General features: G+C 47.7%; 1 protein-coding gene across 8 annotated transcripts in view; it reads right to left on the bottom strand.

The window, feature by feature from the left end:
- Positions 1 to 21,410, bottom strand: part of PRRC2B (proline rich coiled-coil 2B) — a 43,528-nt gene extending 22,118 nt beyond the window's left edge. For 5 of the 8 annotated variants that reach the window (XM_027911651.1, XM_027911653.1, XM_027911650.1 and 2 more), the window contains exons 1-10: positions 21,341 to 21,410; positions 7,608 to 7,775; positions 6,490 to 6,667; positions 6,211 to 6,313; positions 5,477 to 5,549; positions 3,012 to 3,155; positions 2,126 to 2,367; positions 1,612 to 1,733; positions 1,040 to 1,182; positions 294 to 384 (exon numbers count right to left, since the gene is read on the bottom strand). In XM_027911651.1, the coding sequence (XP_027767452.1) occupies positions 294 to 384; positions 1,040 to 1,182; positions 1,612 to 1,733; positions 2,126 to 2,367; positions 3,012 to 3,155; positions 5,477 to 5,549; positions 6,211 to 6,313; positions 6,490 to 6,667; positions 7,608 to 7,722 (1,211 nt within the window). In that variant the 5' untranslated portion in view covers positions 7,723 to 7,775; positions 21,341 to 21,410. Of the gene's footprint in view, positions 1 to 293; positions 385 to 1,039; positions 1,183 to 1,611; positions 1,734 to 2,125; positions 2,368 to 3,011; positions 3,156 to 5,476; positions 5,550 to 6,210; positions 6,314 to 6,489; positions 6,668 to 7,607; positions 7,776 to 21,292 lie in introns of all 8 variants that reach the window. The other 3 variants (XM_027911648.1, XM_027911647.1, XM_027911649.1) reach the window with 3 other exon arrangements.
- Positions 21,411 to 22,189: the final 779 nt, after the last annotated feature.

The raw sequence follows: 22,189 nt of genomic DNA on the forward strand, positions 1-22,189 counted from the left end.
AGAACGAGAGATGTGCTTCTCCTAAGGTGCCTAAGGATCAACTCTGCTATTGTACATCAGGATAAAGGTGAGATATGGGCAGGGGATGAGGAAAATGCCTGCAAAACTGGAATTCAACTTTAAGATCTACACATATCTTTGAAGCCCACTCAAACAATGGCCAGTAGAATCAACAGAGTCACAGCAACAAATTAGAGGGTTCAAGACTCCACATTTAGAACAAGTTTTTAAAGATCCTGGTACTGCTCATTTTTACTGAAACAACTGTAGGTGCAAATACAGCCACTTCTTACCACTTCTGTCGTCCATCTTTAAGAGTTTCTTCCTCTTCTTCATCTTCACTAAACTTTAGTTTCTCAGAGTAATCCACTTCATCATGAATGCCTACGAAGGCAGGAATGGAGAAGGGAAATGTGAGAGGAAAGAAACAGGTCCCTTTTCCTCATAAAACTTATGCCCTCTTTGGCACTAAACTCCAGAACACACAGGCTTGGCATAAACTACTCACAAAGCCAAATGTCCTCCATCGGTACTGGGAATCATAGAAAGGGTTGGAAGGGACCTTTAATGTCATCTAGCCCAACCCCCCTGAATGATCAGGGACATCTTCAACCAGATCAGGCAAGAAATTATGTGAGCAGCGTGGACACACACTGCTGAACAGCTGAGCTGATCCCAGAGGAGGAGCAGCAAACAGTCTGGGAACAGGGGCTGCAAATGAGGAGACAAACATCAAGCCAGACTGTGTACAGTTTGATACTGAATCCCATGACTGAAAAGGCAGGATTAATTCTTCCTCCCAGCAGCCATGATGGTAAACCTCCTGCTGTTTGGTGTTTTCAGATTTTTAGGAGTCTTCAGATCCGATTCCTTGAGCACATTGTGATGGAAGGATCAGAAGGATCCATTGTGTCATCATTTACACCAGCAGCAATTTCACAACTACACAGACAACTCTTTGCTTCCCCAGCAAAACAGAGCCACAGGAGTACCCTGGCTACTTGATGTTGCCTGAAGCTTGAGAATGGAAGCACTTTACCTGCCCATCCATCATCTGCATCATTGTCCAGTTCATCCAGCCCCTTCAGGTTCTCTGCATTGATAATGGTGGGCCGGGGCACTCGCTCTATTTGCTGCCGAACCGGACGTGTTGGGCGGGACAGGCTGAGCCTGTTCTCTTTTCTACAGGAGAACACAGAGAAATGGTTAGAAACAGCAAACAGTAAAGAAAAGAACGCAGCGCTAACTTTATAACAATGAGTCAGTCCTTTTCAACCACACATATATAATACAACGTATCTAAGTTTCTCCCTGAGCAGCAAAGCTTCTTTCCCTTCTCTAGCTGGTATCCACTTTCTAAGGCTTACAGATCAGAGCTGCTACCCCTCCAGTCTAGGATCACACACTTTTCTTCAGACACACCGTGGTTACAGCCTTGCAGCATTTCAGCTGCTGCAGTAGCTAGAGCAAAGCACTGCTGCTTTGGTTTCCCCCGTGGCTGCCTGCAGCTTCACACACACAACTGCATCCTTGGATAAATTCTTGCCTAGTTTAAGGCTCATGTCACACTCTGAATCTGCCTCTCAAATTGGACAGTGATGGTAGTCTTACCCATCCTGGTCATTCATCTGGAATTGTCTGAAAGGTACCCGGGGCTCAAGGCGAAGCTGAGGAACGGGGAAGGACCCTCGGTCCAGCGTTGCAGGGGTCTCGGATGGCTGCTGTGGACACATCTGGAATGAGGCAAAGCAAAACAGTCTGGGTTTATTCCTTGCCATGGGAAGGTTCACCCAGATTAGGTTACAACAGGCGCAGGGTGGCTGCACCTGCACAAAGGGAAACTGAACATTTCATGTCTGGCTGCCCAACACGCCACGTGCTAATGGTTCCCTTCCCAGCTCTAGAGGGAAAGGGGCAACTTCTCCTTGGGCTGAGCAAGGCTGTGCCACACTGCTCTAGGATGAAAGGGCAAATGCACAACCGGGGAAACTAAAAACAAGTCAAGAGAAGGATCCATGAGCAACCAAGAGTGCAGAAAAGACATCTCAGTCGACTTCAGCCCCCATAGACGTAAGAGTCAAGGCCATGAAGAACATGACACGGCTGTGGAGGAAGGGTAACTCACAAAAGCAGGCAGCATGTCGTGGTATGTAGGTGGCTGGTAGACGTTTCCCATGAACTGCGAGGCCCCTTTGCGGACGGGCTGAGCTGGGCGCAGGGACGGCTCCTTCGGGTCGCTGGCACTCGCCGAGGAGGGGGCCCCGTCCCCGCTGCTGGAGGTCTTGCTGCCCAGCTCAGCAGGGGAGGCGGTCAGAGATGTGGCAGAGGTTATGTTCCTCCCACCGCCCTCCCTCCAACTGGTGACATCTGGAAAGGAGGTAACAATTATGTTAATGTTTGTAAGTGCAGACAGTCGCTCTGCCAGAACGTCTCGAAACGTCAAGCGCTCTGGTCAAGTCCTAATTACACTAAGGCTGTAGAAAAAATATCAGGGACAAAGGAAAATCTTCAGTTGTGTTTATTCTTTCAAGAAATAAGCAGCATCAGCTATTACTAAGTAATTGCTGCACCAGTGGTGTTCTTATTTGTCAATAAGCCTAAATTCCTACTAACTCTGTTCCCCATCTCCACAGTCCTTCCCCTGCAGAATCAAGGCCAATTAGATGCACAAACACTCAAAGAGAAGCCACATCACACCACGCACTCATTTCACTGTGGCTCCACCGGCCCAGGGGGAGGGCCCTGCTTTGCAACATCACACAGCAATTTTTATTAAACAATATAGTAGATGACAGTTCATTCCTGGCTGTCTGGACCACAAAACAACAGCACCACATGCTGACCTGTGATCATCTGCTAAGCAGCCTGACACATGCAAGCTCATAAAAAGAAAAGAAGGAAATGTAAAGATGGAATATCTGATACTGCTGTGAACTGGCACCCCCTGCCCAACACCCAGTCTACGGGGTTATGGGCTGGGATAAGGCAGGAGGACACGATCCTTCACTCACTCTGGGGGCGGAGGCTTGGTCCTGGCCCATACGACGGATCTAAGGCGCCCTTTTCTTTGCCACCCTTGTCCTGCTCGCCGGCTGCTTTCAGCGTCGGAAATTCCTCGGGAGAGAAGGATAACAGTCGGCTTGAGGCCCTTGAACCTGTCAGACAAATAAGTGTGGGACTCAGAGAAAATCCTTCCACTCTTTCAACTCCCTTACAAGATCGGCCTGGAAATGTTGTTTCCTGAGAATCTGGGCCTCTGGCATATTTAAACCCGAATCACTATTGTACCGGCACCTCAGCTCACATCCCAAACACTCTCAGACACTGTCACCAACACGACAACACATGTCCTCAGCCAGCACTCCCACGCTCTTAGCTTGGGATCTTCATTTGAATTCTCACATTCAAGGAAGTCAGAGTCAACTTCCTCGGCTTGCAATTATTTTTGTAAAAGTACAGAATTCAGACAGAGATATAAATTCTGCAGGACCATTTACAGATCATACCCTGCTATCAAGCATTTGACATTTCTATTCAGACTGTTTCTGCTCAGATCTCACTCTGCCAGGGAAGTCTATTGTTAAGATTTCTGCCAATATATTAGTGAAAGACCACAGATAAGGGTGGATGTTACATGCCATCCCCCTCTCCTCCCTCCTGCAGTATTTTCAAGATGCAGATCAGTGGTCAGATCAGGCCAGGTTCATTTCTAGTTGCTGGCAAATTGTCTTGCTGAGTCATCAGTCACCCCAGAATGACAGTTTTCTGTCAATTCTAAAGATCTGCCAGTGACTGGAACACAAAACACAGCAGTTCTCCTAAATCTGTTGGCAAGATAAAACTGAATAAAAGGAAATTGCAAGCATTATTGCACTATTAAACATTAAAAGAATTGCTTTTTTTGAGAACTGTTTCTTAGTGTTACTTGGCTAATGCTCCCTTTAAAAAGGGCATTTCAGAATTATCACATTAGAAGTATCAGCAATGAGTACTGAAGACCTGACAAAAGAGTCTCATTTATCTTTCTCCTTCCTTGCCCTGAAGAGTCAAGAAGGATTGGTTTAAGCAATTTCCTCTTTCTGGAACTTGTACACTGCACAAGACCTTCCATGTGAGATTTCCAGGGGAAACACTGCTGCATGTAACACCTTTAACTGTTCTGGAGACATGAGAAAACTCAAGAAGAACATTTCCCAAATACACCACAAAGTGGCTGAGAAATGCTTCAAGTTCTGATTTTGAATGTGTTATTTTACCGAATCAGAATGGCACAGGTAAGTGTCTTTCAAGAAACTCCCTCCAAAAAAGATTTTACAGCTGTAAGACTTGAAAAGAGAAAAAAGCAAGAGACTTTCCTCTTTGTCCACAATATTAGAAACTGCTGTATTAGCTTAGCAGGAAAAGCAACTATTCAATGCCGCCAGAGAAGAGGTGCGAGCATGGGATGGCCTAAGAAGTCCTTTCAGCCAGATTTCTGATGCTTTGGTGATTCAATTACCTTCTAATTAAGCTGCTCTTAGCCACATATGCAACTGTTTTCTTGGGTTGAGAACTCTATATTGGTATGAGTGACCTAGAATGAGTTTTCAAAAAATCTTTAATAACATTGTTAAGATGATCAGATTTCAAAATGACTGTACAGGAAAAGTACCAATTAAGCAAAGAAGACAGCCTTTGCACTGGCCACTAACCTCAGGCAAACACAAGTCTCTGCTTTAACATTTGGCCTTTGAGAAACACCCTCTCATTAAGGGCCTCATTTAATTAATGGTAAACTTGTCCCTTCTGTTTCTGCAATCAGCAGCTGTCTCAGTTCTTTCAAATCTCTCTGCAATTTCACTCAACAACCGAACAGTTCCAGGTCTGTTCACATTAAAACACTGGAACTGAGCTGTTATCCCCACTATGGTTTTAATGGGAGTACTCAGTGCAGCTGGAAACCACCTCCTGTGTGGAAATGGATGCATCTGAAGACAACTAAACTCCAGGTTCACGTTAAAACTGCTTCAGGATTCTCAGTCAAGCAGAAGCCATTAGCAGCACAGTTACTCAGGCAGAATCTCCCTTCTTTCACTCAGTTTTCCTCACCTTTATTACACACTGCTCTGGAATGACAGAAGACGCTGATGAGGGGACAAATGTTTCCCTTCTTCAAAACCTTCACCTCCCAAAACTCCCTGCTGCATCCCAAGAGCAAGAATCACTCTGGTTCAAATGTGGCCCTGAGACACATTCTGTTCAAGCCCTGTCTTGCACTGGCAGACCTGAACAGATGCATCTGCATCCTTCCAGGCAGCACATCACACAGATTGAAAAGAAAACTCATAAGGTCTCTCTGCATTGTAACCAAGACATCTGTGTCCCATTCTGCACCAGTCTGACAGGGAGGGCAGGAAGAAATGGGAGTCCACTCCATCTCCCGTCTATCTGGGAGAAGCAGGAACATACCCAGCTCCATTTGCGTTATCATACTCACCACCTTCTTGTCCTGCTGGCTTTCCATTCAGCTGTGCCCATGACTTTGGTCCACCTGGCACTGAATTTGTACTCTGAAAACAAAACAAAGCAAACAAAGAAAGCCCAACACCCACAGATCAGCAAAGCCTCACGACTGTTTCTCACTCTCTGGCTGGCACCTCCTGTTGCTCAGACCTCCAGATCACTCTTCAAATCATAACCCTTGTTCTGGTTTCTCTGAGCCTCGAGGGCTGGGAAATTTTTTTAAACTCAAAGCGTGAAATCTACAGCACGAGGGGACAGGCCCCTGCACTCTCTGGGGCAGCTTCTCACTTGTCAGTAGATTTTTCAGGTCCTGACACTGGCTACTTCTCCCACACGACCAGATCTCCTTCTATCAAGTCTGGGAGCAAGCACTGAGTCTGTTGTCACTATCTGACAATTGAATTAGACATAAAGTGAAATAGTTTAGAAGTGCTAACCAGCCATCCCACATTTTAATGGGTTTTTTTCTAGGCTGCAACTAGACTTTTTGCACACACTTGAAAGACACAGGGGTAACATACACAGAATTATACTCCTTTAAGTGCAACACAGCACAGTAACTTGGACTCAAGAGGGTCAATTCCACGAGAATTGATTATACAGGAGCTGTTTTTACTTGTGCAAGGCAACACAGGCAATTAAAGAAAACCCCCAGGCTGCCTGGGGACAGGGGAAGCAGGGTGGCAGTCAGAGACCAGCTGCACCTACCTCCTGACTGATTGACTGTGTCGGCTTCTGTAAATTGGAGACAGATTTCTGCAAACCCTGCTGCGGCAGCGACTCCTGCAGCTGTGCAGCCGTCGCACTGGAACTGAGCAGAGACAACAGAGGTGAGACCACAGGGGAAGGAAAGCAGCAAAACAACTCTGGCAATACGGCAGCTGCTAAAAGATCAAGCTAAAACATTGGCTCTACACCGGCATGGACAACAAAGAACTGATCTCTAGAGTCCAACACACAAAATTACCAGAGATTCACTCCACCTACCTCTTTTGGTCTGGCTGATCCTGCTTGTTTGCCCATCCTGTACCGTCCTTGGGTACTATAATGATGTTGGGGTCGTTTCCTTTGTTCTCAGACTTCAAGCTAGGCAAATTTGCAGGAGGTGGCATGCGCCGGGCAGCAGCAACTTTCCCAAGACTCTGTAAGCCATGTCTAGGAATAACTAGTGAGGAAGGAACAGCAGCAGGTCAGAGGGCTGTATCCTGCCAGATAAGTAATCTTAATTAGGATACTGTGGCTGGGTGCAGTCCCAGCAGAGCTGCTGCTGCTATGTCAACACACAGGTCGTTTCCCACAGGACCGTCTGTTGTAGCAGCTGGCAAACAGCTCCCACAGCGGGAGGGAAGGAGGGAGGGAGGGAGGGAGAAAGAATCCTCCCTAAAAAAAGTGCTCACAGAGTCTTCTAGCTACCTGTGCAAATGCTCCTCTTTCATTTCACCAAGGAGAAGAAGCATCACCCCTTTCAAAGCTTGGGGAAACAGCCACCCAAGTCCACCTCTTAGCAGGTCAACCAGTATCCTAACCAGGACTCTGCAGGTCTAGGTCTGCCAGCTCTACCCACCAGAGACCCCATATATTAAGAAGGTATTTTGGTTTTTGTTTTCTATTCCCACACCAAATCTAGAGCCAGCCCAGGCAAGGTTCATTTTTCTGACTCCACTATCTACTTCTGGTCACACTTCCACTGCAAAACCAACTCAGGGTCTTTCCCAGTGGCCTTCAGTCCTTGACTCTCACCTCACACAAGTTCTGACCAGCTTATGGCACTTCAGTCAGCTCAATTGCCCCTGTCCTGGTAAGGTTTTCACCCAAGCCTGCCACCTGCCCACTCTGCAGCAAGGACACAGGCTAAACAAAAAGGCCAACAGTCCCCAGCTGTCCTGTATCCCTTCCTCCATGTCTGTACAATCAGAGCAACACAAAGTGCCACGGGCATTTCCCTTGAAGTTTTAATGAAACACAGGCTTGGACATCAGCCCAAACACTCTGCACCTCAGCTGTGACCAGCTGGGCACCCTCCCCACAGGGCCAACAACCTGAACGAGCTCTGCAACAACACCCTTGGAAGACATCAAAAGGAGCTTTCTGAGGGCGCTTCTTACCTGTAGTTCTGATAGCTTCTATTGACTTTCCTTTATACTTATCAAACAGGCTGAGAGTCGAGTACTTGCTTTTCCCATCCTTTCCCTTGGTTATTTGCCCCAAACGATCGGACATTGCGATGAAATGTCATCTAGTAAGGAAATTTCTCTGCGCCGCTCCCGATCTGCCTTTTAGTGAGAGAAGAACCAGGAGAACGCCATCAAAGAGATTGTTCAGCCACAGAGAAGGAAAAAGTAAAGCACACACGACAGTTAGAACTGCAGATATTCAGTGAGCACACACACGCACACACACCAAGTTACAGGGTTTTAACTCCCTCCTCTTTAGTCACAAGAAGCTTGGGGGCTTTAAGATTCACAAACTGAATTAAGAGAACTGCAGGAGCACACTTCTCACAGCATCCTTATTTTCCTGCCACTCCGGCAATGAAAGAGGTGAGCTTCTTTAAGTATGAGAACACAAGAGGGAGGGGTCAACACAGTCCTTCCTTTAAAGGAGTAAGTCTAACAATAAGCAGCTCAGCACAAGGATTCCTAAACATAAATGACAGAAAAGCACTGTATCTTATACCACAGAACTTATCACTGGGTTTCCCACTGAAGCACTGGCAGACGGGTTTGTAATGTTTAGATTATGGTTCCACACCAGCCACAGCTAATGACTTATACCAGCAATTAATGCTTTGATACCATCACCTGAAGGCAACAGAATTCTTGGCCTTGAGAGAGAGTTACATACTAGATTCAGACCCTTGAGCCTGTGGGTTCAGCCATTCTGCTATGATTCCTGAAAACACTTCACCAAAAAAATTCCATTTCTCTGTTGCTGGCACCTTGAACAGCACTTTCAGCTTCAAGTATATTTTTCACAATGGATGTGGTTTGTTAATTTTTTCACTCTGATCTTTGCTGGCACAACATGCTGTGATTAACACTCATCATGAGGGACTCTCTTTACTTTCATATTTTGGCTCTTGGAGCCCAGCACAAAGCTGAAACATGGGTAATGCACACACTGCACATCAACATTATGTCAGAAAAGACACTTTGCTTACTTTCAGTTGACCTTTCTTTCCTTTTTTTTAAAAGCATAATTCTGTTCTCAATTTTCTCAAATCTCAGAGCTTAATCTAACCTTTTCACACATAATTTAGATTTCCCGATTTCTTGTTGCAAAGCCTCCACTTCAAGCCTAAAACTGCTGGCAGTTTTATTATACCATCTGCTAGGTCCCATCTTAGGGTTTCAACTCGGTGTTGGAGTAACAAAATGTGATACATATCTGACCTTCCCACCCCTCACACTTTCTGAAATTCATCCAGCTGAAAGCATTTCTCTAACACAGACAGAAATCACTCTTTCTGAAAGAAACTGTGTCTGACCAGAGGCTACAACTCCCACCAGCAATGCCTTATCAAACATGATCTCCAGGTAAGAGGATTAGTGCATCACACGTTATGTACAAACCAAAGCACAGGCTGCAAACATGCTGGATGCAGCCAGGCTGGGAATGGAGTGCCAACTGCAACTGGCCAAGTAAAGCCCATCTAAAAGCTGCAACCAGGGGACAAGTGTCTGACCAATAAACCTGTCAATACGCAGTGTTTGTTCTTGTATTGCAGGATTTAAATCAGGCCTGCCAGGAGCAAGAATCCATAGGCTCTGTGTGCTAAGGCAGCGTGGTCAGGGACAGAGGAAGAAAGGTATCTTCTGTCACTCAGTAACAGCATCCATGGGATGCTCAGGAAAAACAGCAGGCTACACAAGACACCCCTCAGAGCATCTCTGCTGAACCACCAGGGGCTGCAGCATGAAGGTCCATGGAGGCAACAGGGCTGGCTGGAAGTCTTGAGGCACCTTTTCCTGCTGAGCAGAAAACGATCTTTGGTTTCAGTCTGGTTCCATCTTTGCTCAGATAGCCACCATGTGCCAAAGAAAACAACAGCTCCTCCCTCACTTAGCCATTTCCACTGTATTTTATTAGTAGGACAGACATAAAAGAGAAAAGGAGAGAAAACACACTGATTAGCACAAACTTGGCAGGAAAGCAGAAGTTGGACTGAGAACAATGAGCTATTTGAACAGGCAGAGTGTGGGGAGGCCCAGAGCAGAGGGAATAGCAGAGGGTGCTGTGCTGGCAAGAACACAGCCACCTGCTTTTACAGGTATATTGAGCCTTGCAGAGGGAGCCTGGCTTGGGGTATATCCAGACCATGTCAATCCTGTGCCAACCTCACAATAAAAGCAATAAAATCCAGGTTGAGGTTTAGAAAATTTAAAGCAGATTAATATTAGTAGGTATTTAAAACACCCCAACAACAACAAACCACCTACCACACCAGGTTCAAGAGTTATCTGGTTAACGGAAAATCCCTGAGTTCCTGAAAGTCAGTGTGCAAAGAGCACACAGGGCCACGCTGCCAAAGAGAAACCCTGACAGCAGTTATGTAACCGGGTCTCAGCTGCCTCTTGATTACATCTTATATCATTAAAAGGATGAGGGAGGAATAAACAACCACTTCAGAACAGAAGAGCTGGGGACACCTCGGGATAAAGCCCCTTGTCAAACTTTCTGGGACAGCCACAACTGCTGTCTGGATAAATGAGATTAACTTTGAACTCCTTCAGTGCTTTGAAGCTGAATGTTAAACACGGCTTTGTCTGTGGTGTGTGTGCTGTGTGTGTGCTCCAAAGGGGAAAGCGAGTCCATCGAGAGGTAAAGCAATTTCCATGCAGCACTGAGCTGGGTCAGAGCCCAGGCAGGACCCTGCTGCCCATCCCTCCTGCAGACCCAGGGGTGTACTGGCCAGTGGAATCACTCAGGTCACCCCCAGCACTCCAGAGAGGCCACAGAGCCTCCCAAGGCTGGCACGATGCTCGACTATTGACTATCTCCCCATCGCACAGCCACGCAGGGAATCCAGGCAGGGATCATAAAGGCCTTCTAGTCTTGCAGAGCAGAGCCATTTCTGATAAAAATCGAGTTCATTTACAACTGACCTGCCCGCCTGCGTGCTCCTTATTAGGAGAGCATGGAACCACAAGGCACATGCCAATGCTGACAACTGAAAACTGACAGCGCCGGCAGAGCCGCTGACCTGTGCTCAGGGTTCCCTTGCCCGAGAGCTGACCCTGAAGAAAGCAATATCCCATTACAGAGAAATCAAAAATAAATCAATCCCCAACATTTCTGCAAGGTTTCTCTCCGGCTTTATAGAGCTCTTCTGGGGAAAGTTTGCTATCAGCTTTAGTATACAGCTTAGCTCTTCCCATTCTCAGGACTAGCAATGCCTCCTGTAATAACAAGGTTCTACCAGAATGCAAAATACTGAATGTCAGAGGAATCACAAAATACTGCAGTATGACCAGTTCCCTTAGAGAGCCCAGTGTACAAATAACTGCATCAGAACCACTTCCTGGGCAGAGAGCTCCTCTGTTCCCACATCTTCATGTCCACTTCATGCTGCCCTGGATCTGATGCTTGGGTACTGACCCTGTCTAACTGCCTTTTGAAGGGGTATGTTCTAATCCAGAGAGAAACAGTGGCATTTTCAGACATTTTAATGTCTTAAAGACATTAGATTAATAAGCATATAAGTCTTGGAGCTACAGCAGGGATCTACCGAGCCTGTCCTGCAAAAAAAACCCTGTGAAAACCCTGAGTTCCTGGCACTGGTAACAATTGGAAACCCCCAAGCTGAAAACACGGCCAAAGGGAGAGACTCCTGACAAACAGGATTGTCTGCAACGCTCTTTGTAAATCTATGTATGCAGGAGGCTGGGCTGCTGGTGTTTTATTCACAAGACTTCAATGGAGCTGGAGTACCTGGAAGTCAGCCAGCCTTAGCTGAGCAGGGCAAACAGACTTCTGAAAGGTAACAAACACACACACTTGAAGGAATCACTTCAGCTGCTCGCACACCACTGAGCTCTACCCCGAGCACAATCACCGGGGCAAAGGATCCAAGGCTACTGCAGACCTTCACTCCTTGCTCACTTCACAGCAGCAGTCACCAACACAAAACAAAGCACCAGGATGGAGATTAACAGAGAAAAGGCTTTTCTCCGCAAGCAGGAAGATTTTTTGACCTGAAATTTTATACAAATTGTTCAGAAACTCAGAGGTTGGAAAAGCTGAGCAGTACTTTCAGAAGAGAGAAGTGATTGGATCTGATGTTAAACTGAAATACATGTTCACCAGTAACGTGAAACCTTTTAAAAAACACAGTATAGTTTTACAGGAGATTAATGGTGTTCATTCTTCTTTAAACACACACAGTCAATTTTGCTGATAGTTCCACAGCTCAACATTTATCTGTCAACAGAGAGATACCACTAGTTCTCCTGGAACCTGTCCCACCAAGAACCACCTTATTTGTGAGACATTCACCACCTGCCTCAGCGATGAAAGACACCACTGGCTACCCTTGGAAGGGCTTTGGTGAAACAGTGTGATCACCTGCCCAGGGGCTTGGTGTCAGATGCACTGATATCCTTTCGAAGCCCTGTCTGGGCCAGGCATGGATCATCAGGGAAGGGACCAGATGAGCACTCAGTTCCCTGGAGAGATTGCTTAACAAGGAGGGGAGCAACAGGAGAATATCAGCATCCAAGTACAAGGCCAACAAGATCAATCAGAAGAGCTGTGCAGCAGGCAGAGGCTGCAGCAAGAGTCTAAGCCACAAGAAACCACTCACTGTCGTTCTATTGAATTATTTCCAGAGGGAACTGCCAAGATTTGCTGGTACACCTGAGAAAGGACCTGCCGAGATCTGGATGTAGCACCAAATGTGGTGCCAGAAAACGGCACCAAATCCTGCCAGATAGGGAGAAGCAAGTCAGGAGTCTGCAGTGCAGAGAAGAGATAAAACACCCCATCACCAAGCTCCTGATTCACAAGCTCAATAGACGTATTTGATGGCATCAGTTCCTTTAATCCTGCACAATTCCAGCTTCTCTCTGCATTTCCCATGAACCTTGTCTCCTATAAAAACAGGGAGTGGGAGACCAGGCTCACATCTCCCATGATTTACTGCAGATATGTTGTTAGCCAAGTATAGTACTGGAGGTTGGAGGTTGTCTGCCAGGCTTGCTGCTGTCCAGCCCCATCATCAGACCTCTCTCTATGCCAAGCCTGCTGGGATTTGAGGCACAGAGCAGGAGGAGAGGCAGAATCTTCTGGACAGTGGACCTCTCATTAACTCTGCACTGTGAGGCTCTACAGGCAGAGATAAAATATGACAGGGGAGACAGAAAGGGCATGTCCTGTAGCACGACCTCATTTTCTCAGTTCTGTCTTCACCAGCTCACCTGCTGCCTCCTCTTCTAAATGGACTGAGAGGCTGAGAATCACAACTACTGTCATTACATCACTGCACAGCTCTAGAGAAAACAGATCTTTGCAATCTCAGGTTTGGCCTGTAAAACACAGAAGCTTCACCTCTCTGCTGAGCAGCTTTTCCAGTGCTGGGAAGGCAGGCAGAGAAAGGCAGTCAGAAAGGGTGGAATTGTAACTTACTGTAAAACAGATAAAGCAGAGTGGAGTCTGGAGAATAGCTCAATTGTATTTACACAAAAACATTAACGAGTTCTGTGGTCCTTTCTGTGCCGGCTGGACAGACAATGCCACACCCTGGAAAGGAGCCCTGACCTCCAGTAATTGAGGATGCAGACAAAGAAATAGTTCATCCTGAGCATGCCAGACTGTGGCAAAGAGCAAAAAAAATCCCATCAGAGAGCTGGTCCACAGCCCACAGAAAGTACTTGTGAGAGCCTGTGCTCATGAAACTCCCCCTCCTTTTCAAGCAACAGAAAACAGAAAAGGTGTGCAGTTAATCCTTTCCTTGGAAGGAGTGTCTCTCTACAACAGCCCTCCAGAGAAACAGAGCCAGTTTCCTACCCATCTGCCCCACCATGCTGTAAAGGAGGAACTGACCCACTGGTGCCAGCTTGTCAGGAAGGTCTAACCTTATCTCCAACCCAACAGGAAGCACTGCAGGGCTTTCTTATCATCCCTCAGAATCAAGAGTTGAATGCTGCAGGGAAGCAGGAAGGTATCTCATGTGGAACAACCTGGAGGCATCAGCTACCAATATTACCCTCCTTGCCCTCTCAGCCAGGCCGTGAAGATGTTAAACAAGGCACGACCCAGCACCATCAGGCTCTGACTTCCTGACCTCCTGGCAGGTACTTCTGCAACAAGACACGACAGAAATAAATGAGCCTATTTCTTTGCTGTTCCACATTTCAGAGGCAAAACCCAGGAAGGACAGCGCAGTTCAATTCAGTCCACCAAGAACCACCTGTGGCCTCAAAAGATCCAGATCTCAACCCCTCTGGTACAAGAGGAAAGGGAAGCAACCTCAGATCTCCACGAACTGCCTGCCCAACAAGGCTCATTTTCAAGTGTAAATCTAAAGATTTGTACTTAAGTTGTACTCTAGTTCTGGTTTTTTCCACAACCAAGGCCCAGAGCTGAAACACACTACCCAGAGCCTCCAAAGGGATTCTGCCTTCCACTCTTCCCTGCTCAGGTTCCTCTGAGATGTGAATGTCCAGAGGGAACACACAGATACAACATCCTGCTCCCTCAATGCCAGAGCAAGGAGGCTGATCACAAGCAAGCAGTTCAAATCCAAATACAAAAGGAATACCTGGAGTAATGCTCTGTTGGCAAAACTTGTTCAGAAAGCTCCTGGCAACATTCAGCTGAACTGTAAGGTAAATTGGGCATTTAGGTATCTGAGCAACAGCAACAGAGTGTGAGTAGCTGGTAGGGATCTCCTGATAGGTAACAGGGCTGGTACTATCAGTCCTATTTTACAGGCTGGGTAACCAAGGCAGAGAAACAGTTTGCTTAACTAACACCACAGACAGTAAGAAGTCCCAGAGCTCACTCCAGCCACCAAACCTGCATGCCAAGACCCTCAGAGAAAATGCAGCTCTTGATCACAAAGGAGAAGTTGTAAAGATAACTCAAACGAGGAAGGAATGCACTGCAGCAGCACCTGCCATGTCCAGAACAGCCTCTTCCAGTGGAAGAGAGGCTGTTCACCGGCACAGAAGTGCACCCAATCCTGCCCACTGCTTCAGAGGAGCCCACGAGGGCAGGAGGCACCCACAAAAGCACAAACTGTTCCCAGGCTGTTGCACCAGGTTTTACGTCTGACAGGTGAAGGCAGAAACTCTTCCATCACTAAAAATAAACACCACCGCATGTTTAGGTCATGAAATTCCCTCACCCCTGATGCTTCTACCACACAGACTTTTAGAAGTCGTCACAGCAACAATACCCACATAACCCAGGTAAGATACAGCAAGAATAGCATAGGTGAAACACCAATGTGCTTCCAGCTCCAGAACTTCCAAACTTGAGCCTCCAAACCATGAGACACAGCTCACCCCGGAGAGCCCTACACAGCCAAGGCCACAACTGGCCACTGGAAGAATGATTCTCTGTCAAATATTTCACAAATCCTTCATCTGGCCCCAAGCTCAGCAACTTATTCCATCTCTCAGCAGTGAACATAAATTTTATAGCAAACAACCAGAGAGGAAATCAGAGATGTCACAGCTCCAAGAGATGAAATCAGAGCATAGCTGGCAGTCCTTTGGGTTAAACAGTCCTTTTTTCAGGAACAGATACAGCTCTTTCCACACAAATGCCATCAGCTGTTGAGTAAGCTGCTCTGTTTTCTCGGCAGTCTCAGGAAGCATCACACTGGAACAGGGAGGTGGATGTTTACCTTGTGCCTGATGGGCCTCACTACCAAATCTGGGCTCTGGTCACCTCTCCACACTCTGAGGCTGCCTGCTGACTTCAGGGCCTCAGCTCCCACTCAGGTTGTGCACAGAGGGTTATCTTTATGAAGAGATAAAAGCCAGTGCTATTCATCAGCAGGCAGTAAATGCCAATCCCTCACTGCACAGGCAAGGCAGAGGTTCCTGTACACCCCTGCTGAGCAGACCCCTCCAGTCCTGTTCCTCCCCAGGCAGGAGGAACAGGAGTTCCCTCCAGCTGGGAGCTCCTCTGGCTTTGTACCTCTGCAGGGTACAAAGCTGCCCTGGCAAGAGCTGAACAGCTCTTTCTCTATCAGATTTCTCCCAATTCCCACAGCCACCAGGACTGATGCAGCCGGTTCAAACCATTAATAAGACGTCAAGCAGTCCAGACAAGCCTGCAGTTCACAAACACTGCAGATACTGAAGCTTCCAAGCAAGTCTTCCTCCGGGTTCCCCAGTTTTCACAGCACCAGGGCAATGCAGCATTGCACAGCAATTCTCCTTGCAGGAAGCCTATTCATAGAAAGCCATTTGCACCACAAATGAATGCCAAGGATGCTACCAGCAATCTGATGGGAAAGGGACAGAGGGACTAAGTGGTAAGAAAGCACCTTACAGCAGTGTGATTCAGTCCTCTGAAGAAAGGAGCTTTAGACATCTTTAGGAAGCTTTGGTTCTTCTGGAGAGCTCAGAAACCCAGGCTATGCCCAGGACATCTGGACTACCCCGAGCCAGACAGGAAGTGAAAACATTTCACAGATGCTTTAATTTACATAGATATTTGCAGTGCATAACTGACAAGGTGTGTAAGCGTCATCACTTCATCTTCCAGAGAATAAAAACGACACCACACAACTCTGCAGCTCTGCTAAGCAGCAGAGCAAGAAATAGAGCCTTCATCTCCCACTTTCTGGGGTTGAAAACCACGCTCTGAATCACACTGCCCGCCTTCCTGATGCTGTGGGGCCAGCAGCAGTACAAAACCCTGCTCCAGAGGAGTTCTGGAGGAACAGGCATCTGCATGCTGGGAGGGGGAATGCTGCAAACACCTCCTAAATGAGCCACCCCATCCACTGCTTTCGCTGCAACAGGATCACGGGCGACACTAGAGGCAACACTTTGCTCTTGTGTTGTTGATGCAGAACACCAACACCATATCAACATTCAAGATCTCATGAATCCGCTTCTGAATGACAGTTCTTGAAGCTTCAATTGCTAGGTGGGAACTCGATTCTTTGGTTATTTCAATAACAGATAAAACCATATTTCATATTATTGTAGCCACGAAGAAACATCTCTTGAACTCCCCTGCCTGCTCCACAGCCCACTCCCAACGCTGAACAAGATCACTCAAGGCTTTTGTACAACCTCCCAGCCCACATACAGGTAGGAAGAGCTGAAGAACTTACCCCACAGCAGAACTCTTCCAAATAAAAAAAAAAAAAAAATTGCTATATTCCCACACAAGAAGTGCCTGGGGGAGGCAAAGTCCCAATGCAAGCTCTTCAAATCTGTCTGTATTCAATGCTTGGAGCCCCATCACTACAATTCCTGCCTAAATGTCTCAGTGGCTACCCAGGAAGGGTTCCTCCACCAAATCTCTTCCTTAAGGGTGCTAACTCCACAAATACTAGCTAGGTTAGGTTACTCCTCTTAAGTGCCACCCACCTGATATCCAAAGGCTATTGAGGCTGCTCCCAACAGTTAAGTGAAGCCTGGCAGACATCTGAAGTACTACAGCCCCACAGAGTGGTCCTCTTGGCCAGATCCTAGGGGGCTGTGAGCAAGTCTTTGCTTTCCTCCAGGTTATTTTTCCTGTATTCCTTCACATTTACACCAGGCTCACCTTCACCTCCCCCACCACGTTTGCACATTTCAAACCTGGCCATTACCTCTTCCCTTTCACTCAAGGTACGATTGTTTTCATCGGTCCTCCCCAAATTCATACCCGTAGTCTCTTCAAGGTGTAACAGTGAGCTCTCTTGCCCCTTCCAGACACTGAATTTGGGTGCAAGCACAATGACCCCCTGCAGAACTACATATACACCTTATAAAACCTCCAAAGCACCTTCTGTCCCCACAGATCTCACAGCACTCTAAGTCAAGCATCTTCACAACCAACAGGTAAATACAGAACAACCCAGGTGTACTAGAGCAGCCTCCAGTCCACTTCAGTTGTGGTCCAAATGCTCCCAGACAAAAAACCAGAGCAGGATTTACAGCCATTCACATCTGAACAGCTTTGCTCCGATATAAACAGTTCAGAAGCTCCAACTTCTGTTAATTCTGTGCAGGAAGCAAATGTGCATGCAGAGAACATCCTAAATTCTAGTACAAGTTACTAAAAGAACATGAGTCAAAGCTACATTTCAGTGAGGCTGGATACTACAATATAATCTCCTGCTTTATTTTATCCTCGTGTGGGAAAGAACAACTCTTTAGCCAACCCAAAGGTGTGCAAAACCCCCTTCAGAAGGTGCTTTCCATGAGCACTCTCATGGCTTTAATAACAAAATCACTTAATTTCAGACGTCAGAAAAAACTGTTCTGCAATGAAGAGCCTTTACCTGTTCACTGTGCTCTCACCTCGTTGTCTGATACCTGAGAGACTCACAGTTGTATTTCTTCTGTTTCAAATGACAAACTAGTGATAAGGAGCTGTGAAATTATCGACCTCTTAGGAGAATGAGTCAGTGCCACATGAAAAACAAAACCCACTTACAAGGCATGATCAGCTTAAGAGCAAGGCCTTGATACTGAGACAACAGCTCAGTGCCAAGCTGCAGAATAAATGAGGAATGTAGTAATGAGGAACAGGGATGACCAAAGAGGTCCAGCCCTTGGAATAAACCCTCTCCCCCCATCCCCTGAAGTCACCATCCTGTATCACTAAGTTTCTCCTGCTTATTTTGCTTCTATTTCTCCAACAAGAAAAAAAAAAAACAAAACACCATTACAAGTGGAAATGCCTCACAGCACAATTTCTTTCTGGATTACCAACATAAAAGAAAGAAAATAAATAATTAAAAAAGGCTTACTGTTATTTTCAGTGCAGCAGCACTCAAAGTTAGCCCAGCTCACCCATAAATACTTCCAGTTAGTCAGGTCAGCACAACGAAGGCCTTGACCAACCAACACTCTTGAATCTTGAACCGGCAGGTAATTCTGTAATGGATCATCCAACAGGCTGCACCGTCCAGCTCAGCAAACCAGAGCAGCATCAGGGTCCTTGTTTTCCTCAGCCACACCTCAGGTGTGATCCCAGCAGGACAAGAAAGGAGTGGTACAACCATCAGATGCTCTGAAACCCTCCCTGCCACTCACACTGAGGGCTGTCTGTCTTTACACCATCACTCAGGTACCAGCTGTGTCAGACAAACACAGACTCCAATGCCACCCCTACCTTTAGGAGGTTGCTCCAATGAATTAGCCTTTGAAGTTAGGTTTTACCCAAAGCTTTATTAAAAGGCTTTATTAAGATGTCACTCAAAAGCAAAATAATTTAAAAAAAAAAAATTTAGGAACATTACTCATATTTATTGAAAAATACTTTTAAGCCCTGCATCTCCTTTCCAGCACTTGTATGGAGCATTTACTTACTTTTCCTCTTTTAGCCAGTTGGCTGAGTTGCCCTTTTAAGCTCTCATGCACACACAGAAAAATAATAATAAAAAAAAAATCTCAGAGTTCATAAGAAAAAAAATGCACTCTCAGACCAAAATAAAATTCTCCAAATTTAGAAAAAAACAAGGCACCAAGGCACTTTATAATGACAACTTTGGAAACCTGTATCAAGCACGTGGTTTACTTTCTTTTCCTTTTTTTTTCTTTTAAGAGAGGTATCTGTCAAGTCATGTAAAAATATATTTTCTTAAGAGTGAAAACTGCTGAAAGCATCCTCAAACATGTGATAGATATCTAGTTTACTCAGGTTGTGCAGAAGAGCAGACCAGTTTAACAAACAAACAAAAAAAGGAATCAACTTGCACTCAAGGTACTTATCAAATTAAGCACAAAATCAAAATACAGCTAACAGCAGATGTAATCACACTGGCTTGAGGAAATGTGTAATTTTAAAACCCCAAAACTAACAGAAACAAAGCAGCAACCTCACATAATATTTGTGATTTGTCCAAGTATGATTTTTAATCTTGACTTTTTAACTGAAACCAGCAAAACACTAAGACCATTTCAAAGAGGTCATAGGGGAGAGCTCTTGTTTATTGTACCACCCAAAATACTCTGTTAACTACGAAGAACTTCTCAAGCCAGAGACCTGAAAGAAGCAGCATCACCTATGATGAACCCACAAAAATCTCCTGATGAACTCCTGATAACACCCAGGCCCATTTACAATGTTTCATTTAGAGTGCAAAAAGGAAGGTAACAATTTAATCTTTTCAGTCAGGAAGCCTGAAAGCATCACTTTCCATCCTCTCTTTAAATTCCACTTCGGCTTCCCTACCTCTTGCAGGTGACTTTACTACTCAATCCCTAGATTCTTTTAGGACTCTGGGGTTTAACTACCCCGGTGATAACTGAACGTGGAAAAGGCAGGTAAGTCTGCCAGTTTATATCTGAAAAACCTACTCATCAGGAGCTGATTCTCCAAACTTGGGCTCAAGGCAGGGACCAGCTATCTATACACCATGGAAGGGCCCATTCCAGTGGAGGCCTCACTTGTATCTTTTCAAGACAAGGCTTAACCCAAACAAAACTTCCTCTATAAACCTGGATTCGGTGCTGGAAGGGGTGGGATGCCTTCCCCCTAAGCAGAGGATGAAGACACTGCAATGTGCTTACACTTCATACCTGTTCCTAGAAAGAAACAAAATTACTAAAGTCCTGAACATGTATGTTTATTGTACCTTATCATCCCAAACACCAAGTAACATCAATATACAAACATTTCATGAGCTGATACTGAACGAGTTATCTCACCCTTTGCACGTTCAGAAGACAAACAAAACAAAATAACTTTCCTAACAAACCCCACAACTCCCAGCTCATTCAAACCCCTTTCGGCAGCTCTGACTTGGGAGATATGGGTTTTTTTTTTTATCACAACCAACACGACCAAAACCACCCCCCTGTGAAGATGCTCAGCACGTGTCCCAGGACCCGCATTAGGGGGGCACAGCTGCTCCCACACAGAGATGAAAAAACTCCTTCCCGGACAAAAAAAAAAAAAAATAACCCTAAAACATCTTTCAAACCTACCAAACGAGCTGGCCCAGCGCACAAACTCCATCCTCGCTTCCCCCCCCCACTCCCCGGCCCAGCCGCATTTCGGCCTCAGCAAGCCCTTTTGTAGCTCCTGCACAATAACAAACCGGCCGAGCCTTCTGGATGCCACCCCCCCCCCCTTGTTTTGCTGAGACACACACACAACACACACACACACGGCGCGACAAAAATATCTTTGTGTCACACTCCAGACGACCAAGAAAAACAACCCGCCTTTGCGGCGGGGACCCCCCGGCCCGGCTGCTGAGCGGGGTGGGGGCGGCTGGGCCAGCGCGGCCCCCCCCGGCCCCTGGGGCTGGAGCCCGGACCGGGGGCCCCGAGGATGGGGATCCCGCCGGGGATGGGCCCGGGCAGGCCCCGCACAACAACCACCGCCGGCCACCCCGGCCCCGAACCGCGGGGGTCCCCCCCGCAGCCGGCCCGAGGCGAGCAGGCCGCGGGGTGCCGCAGCCGCTGGCTCCGGCTCCATTTTAGCGCTGCCTCGTCCCACCTTCCCTCTCCCTTCCCCTCCCTCCTCTCCTCTCCTCTTCCCCCCCCCCCCCCCCCCCCCCCCCCCCCCCCCCCCCCCCCCCCCCCCCCCCCCCCCCCCCCCCCCCCCCCCCCCCCCCCCCCCCCCCCCCCCCCCCCCCCCCCCCCGTCCCCCCGGCCCCACTCACCGCCCCGAATATCCGCGGCCGCCGCCGCCGCCGGCCCCCGATACCCACCTGTGGTGGTGGCGGGGAGCCGGGGGTGCCTGCGGAGCCGGGTGCGGGGGGGCGATGGGCGCGGGGCGCGGCGGATGGCGGTGGATTGCGCGGGGCGGCGGCGGCGGCTGCGGCCGATCCGGGCACTCACTGCCTCCTCCTCCTCCTCCTCCTCCTCCTCCTTCGCCTCCTCCTCCTCCCGCCGCCCGGCCCGGCCCGCGGCCAGCGCCGCCTGCAGGGCCCCGCCGGCACTGCAGGGGCGGCGCGACATGGAGCGGGAGGAGGAGGAGGAGGAGGAGGAGGAGGAGGGAGCGGGAGCTCCCTCGGGGACGAGGGTCCGCTGGAGCGGGGCCAGCGGCGGGCACGGAGGGGATGAGGGATCTGGAGCAGTTCTCTGAGGGAGCTGGCCTGGTTAGTCTGGAGAAGACTCATTAGTGCATACAAGTATCTCAAAGATGAGCGTCAGAGGATGGTGCCGGACCCTTTCCAGCAGTGCCCGGTGTCAGGATGAGGAGCAGTGGCTATAAACTAAAACACAAGGAGTTTCACCTCAGTAGGAGGAAGACCTTCTTTATGTTGGGGGCGGTAGAGCACTGGAAGAGGCTGCCCAGGGAGGGTGTGGAGTCTCCCTCTCTGGATACATTCCAAACCCGCCAGGGCATGTTACTGTGTCACCTGCTGCAGGTGACCCTGCCTGGGCAGGGAGGTTGGACCAGATGATCTTCAGAGGTCCCTTCCAACACTATCAACCCTGTGATTCTGTGAGCTCCCCTCAGAGACACGGAGCTCCTGGAGCGGGTCCAGCAGAGGACATCGAGGATGACTGGGGGACTGGAGCATCTCTTATAGGCTGAGGGAGTGGTGGCTGTT

This window comes from Empidonax traillii, unplaced genomic scaffold, assembly GCF_003031625.1.
Source record: "Empidonax traillii isolate 1590-97213 ecotype Southwest subspecies unplaced genomic scaffold, ASM303162v1 scaffold34:size3740991, whole genome shotgun sequence".
Lineage (NCBI taxonomy): Eukaryota > Metazoa > Chordata > Aves > Passeriformes > Tyrannidae > Empidonax > Empidonax traillii.